Here is a 2,920-nt window from a genome sequence, read left to right as displayed (position 1 = left end):
GCTTCTATCATTATAGGAGGATGTGTGAAGGTTTGTCCTTCGGCGAATTTTACGGAATTACGAGCGAAATTTGTCTTCGGTGGATCCATATGGATCCGGTTTTCTTCGTCTTTATTTGTCTGTTTACATATTGCACCCTTTCGATCTATGCGTCTCCTTATCGTCGCGGTTGCTATTCAGGTGCGTTGGTCGTATGTGATTTTAGCGTGACGCTTCCCGAATGTTTACTGTAATAAAATTTGCACGGCTTCGATGAGGAGATGATGATGACGGCGGCGCAGCTTCGTCTTGCTCAAGTGCTTGCAGTCATCGTTAGATGGTATGCAAATCTGGATGTGTTTTTTACCTTTGATGTTTTTTTAGTGTTCTAAAAAAATACAAATACATGCCATCTTTTACGTACGCGCGCCGCCTCAATAATGCGGTCCATATCATCCATCTCCGAGCGCCGACCCATGGCCTCAATTGTACGGTGCTCTTGTAGTTGTGAAAATACGTACACGCGCACGCGCGGAGAGGGATGCCTTGCGCCACCCGTCCTCTCTCCCTCGCATTTCACCACGTGCGCATTCTTTCTCTCCCTCGCGCTCACTTTTCTACTTCCTCTTCCCTCGCAAACACTATAAAACGACTTCACTACTTGACATCTCCCTCTCTCATTAATCCAATTCTCCAACTTGTCAAGCTTCATAAACTGGCTTAGTCTCCGCCCCTCTCTTTCTCTAGAACTAGAAAAAGGAAGAGAGAACATGGCGTCATGGTCATCGTCGTCCACGCAGCGGAGCAGCGGCGCGACCATGCCGTGCTCCGTGGTAAAGCTCGACGACGACCTGCTGCACCACGAGGAGGAGACCGCCGAGGAGATCCGGCGCGGCCCGTGGACCGTGGAGGAGGACCTCACACTCGTCAACTACATCGCCGACCACGGCGATGGCCGCTGGAACTCCCTCGCCCGCGCCGCCGGTATGTCCGCCTGCAGCCGGCCTCCGGCCATGCAGATTGTCTTTTCAATTGATTCTTGATTTGAGCCTACTCTGAAGTAGGAACTGACCGTGGATCCATGCGTGCTGGTGCAGGGCTTAAGCGGACGGGGAAGAGCTGCCGGCTGCGGTGGCTGAACTACCTCCGGCCGGACGTGAAGCGCGGCAACTTCACCGCCGACGAGCAGCTGCTCATCCTCGACCTCCACTCCCGCTGGGGTAACAGGTAATTACCAATAATCAAACGTCGCATGTCATGCACACCGTGCATACAGTAGTTACCGGCCAGTACAGCCAGCTAGCTCCAAGTCCAACCTAGCTAGCTAGCTAGCTAGATGTGGACTAGCTTGCACGTCAAATCAAATTGAAAGCCTCCAGCTAGCTCCATCGGATGGCACACTTCAGATTGTACAAGTCTGGCTACCTAAACGGGAATAGGATGCATATGGGTTGCAGCATGGCCACATGCACCATATGCCTATGCCTTTCTCTTTCACCTCACATACGGTGCATCAAAGCTGCACGCCTCTTCTATCGTTCTCTTCTTCAAAGATTTGGAGAGTACTACCAATCTAGCTGTCTCTAATTATTGCTTCGTTAGATTTCATGTTTTTATTCAAACTAGTTATTAACGCTCTTATATTTCTTTAGGAGGGAGTATTTATTTCTAATTCATTATAGAGTGGATAAATTAATTATAGTTCATTTTCTCCACACCCACACACACTCCAGCGAGAGTTGCCGAAAATTTAACTTACTAATTAGGTTCCACTTACAAAGGTGTCTTTTGCTAATTAATGTCGAAAATTTGTTTTCCTTTTCCTCACGAAAAGATGTTGCAATTAATTAGTTTTCTTCATGCACCATAAATATTTCCCTAATTGCATTTGTTCCTTTGATTCTTGCACATGAAAGGTGGTCCAAGATAGCTCAACACCTTCCTGGGAGGACCGACAATGAGATCAAAAACTACTGGAGGACAAGGGTGCAAAAGCACGCCAAGCAGCTCAACTGTGATGCTAACAGCACCAAGTTCAAGGATGCCATGAAGTATCTATGGATGCCTCGCCTTGCTGACCACCACCTTCAGCAAGCATCTACAGTAGGTGATCATCTTGTGCCTGGTCCACCAACGGCCTACATGGAGAGCTCCGGCATGGTGACATCGTCGTCCGACTCGTTTGCATCGGAGTCATATGATGGTGCACGCTGTGCAAATGCGAGCGTGGGAGAGATGATACATAGTGGGGATTGGGTTCAAGAGCAGAATCAAGGGTTTTGGCCTGAGACAAACCAGAATTTCCAGCTTCAAGACTCGGAGTTGTCTGGATGGGTACAAGGGTTCTCCGAGTCCGACAGCCTCGCTGAGAATTTTTGGAGTTTGGAGGACATTTGGAAGATGCAATGATTTATATTCTATGTTGGAAAAGGGTCACGTGCATATACGATTTATGGTCGGCATGGTGGTGTTGAGTTAGATGCGTCACTTATATGGAGAAAAAACTAGAGTTAATTAGTTTATTCTAACTCGAAAAGTCACTATTTTATAGAACAGTGATTAAAGTTCTTTTCGTTTCTTTTTCTTTCTTTTTTTTTACTTTTTGGGTCAGGTGTTCATTTTTTTCCTCATACGGACTTGTTCTCCGAGAGGTTAAAGGGATGGAGTATTCCGCGCCTGATGTGTAATGTTACTTATCAGGATGCAAATGTACAAGCGCACAAATGATTGGTATTGAAACCTTTGTGCACTCATATTTATGTGCTACAATTATCCTCCAAAGTCCCAACGTCTTAATTTCAAGTCTCTGGCCTTTTCACGTGATTGCTTACGTACTTTCTCTGAAGCGATAAATATGCATCTAGTTCGAGCTATTCGAATTGGTCACCGTTGCGCAAGGGAGGAGGTCCAACATGAACATGCTAATGTCCCGTGTGGAGAA

At 46.8% G+C, this 2,920-nt stretch overlaps 1 protein-coding gene across 1 annotated transcript; it reads left to right on the top strand.

The window, feature by feature from the left end:
- Positions 1 to 649: 649 nt before the first annotated feature.
- LOC125555751 (transcription factor JAMYB-like) lies at positions 650 to 2,547 on the top strand. Its single transcript, XM_048718606.1, has 3 exons — positions 650 to 963; positions 1,077 to 1,206; positions 1,896 to 2,547. Exons 1-3 carry the CDS (start codon positions 750 to 752, stop codon positions 2,386 to 2,388), a joined length of 837 nt encoding a protein of 278 aa, XP_048574563.1. The 5' UTR covers positions 650 to 749; the 3' UTR covers positions 2,389 to 2,547.
- The last annotated feature ends 373 nt before the right edge of the window (positions 2,548 to 2,920 follow it).

The sequence above is a fragment of the Triticum urartu genome, chromosome 5 (assembly GCF_003073215.2).
Source record: "Triticum urartu cultivar G1812 chromosome 5, Tu2.1, whole genome shotgun sequence".
In the NCBI taxonomy this organism is placed as follows: Eukaryota; Viridiplantae; Streptophyta; class Magnoliopsida; order Poales; family Poaceae; genus Triticum; species Triticum urartu.
The sequence above is the reverse complement of the archived record's forward strand: the minus strand, read 5'-3'. Positions and strand labels throughout refer to the sequence as shown.

What these genes read in the sequence shown, in the direction of transcription:
- LOC125555751 (XM_048718606.1), top strand. Translation starts at nt 750, where the DNA reads ATGGCGTCATGGTCATCGTCGTCCACGCAGCGGAGCAGCGGCGCGACC. An exon ending in CTCCCTCGCCCGCGCCGCCG is followed by an intron (nt 964 to 1,076) that starts GTATGTCCGCCT and finishes GTGCTGGTGCAG; the next exon opens with GGCTTAAGCGGACGGGGAAG. An exon ending in CACTCCCGCTGGGGTAACAG is followed by an intron (nt 1,207 to 1,895) that starts GTAATTACCAAT and finishes TGCACATGAAAG; the next exon opens with GTGGTCCAAGATAGCTCAAC.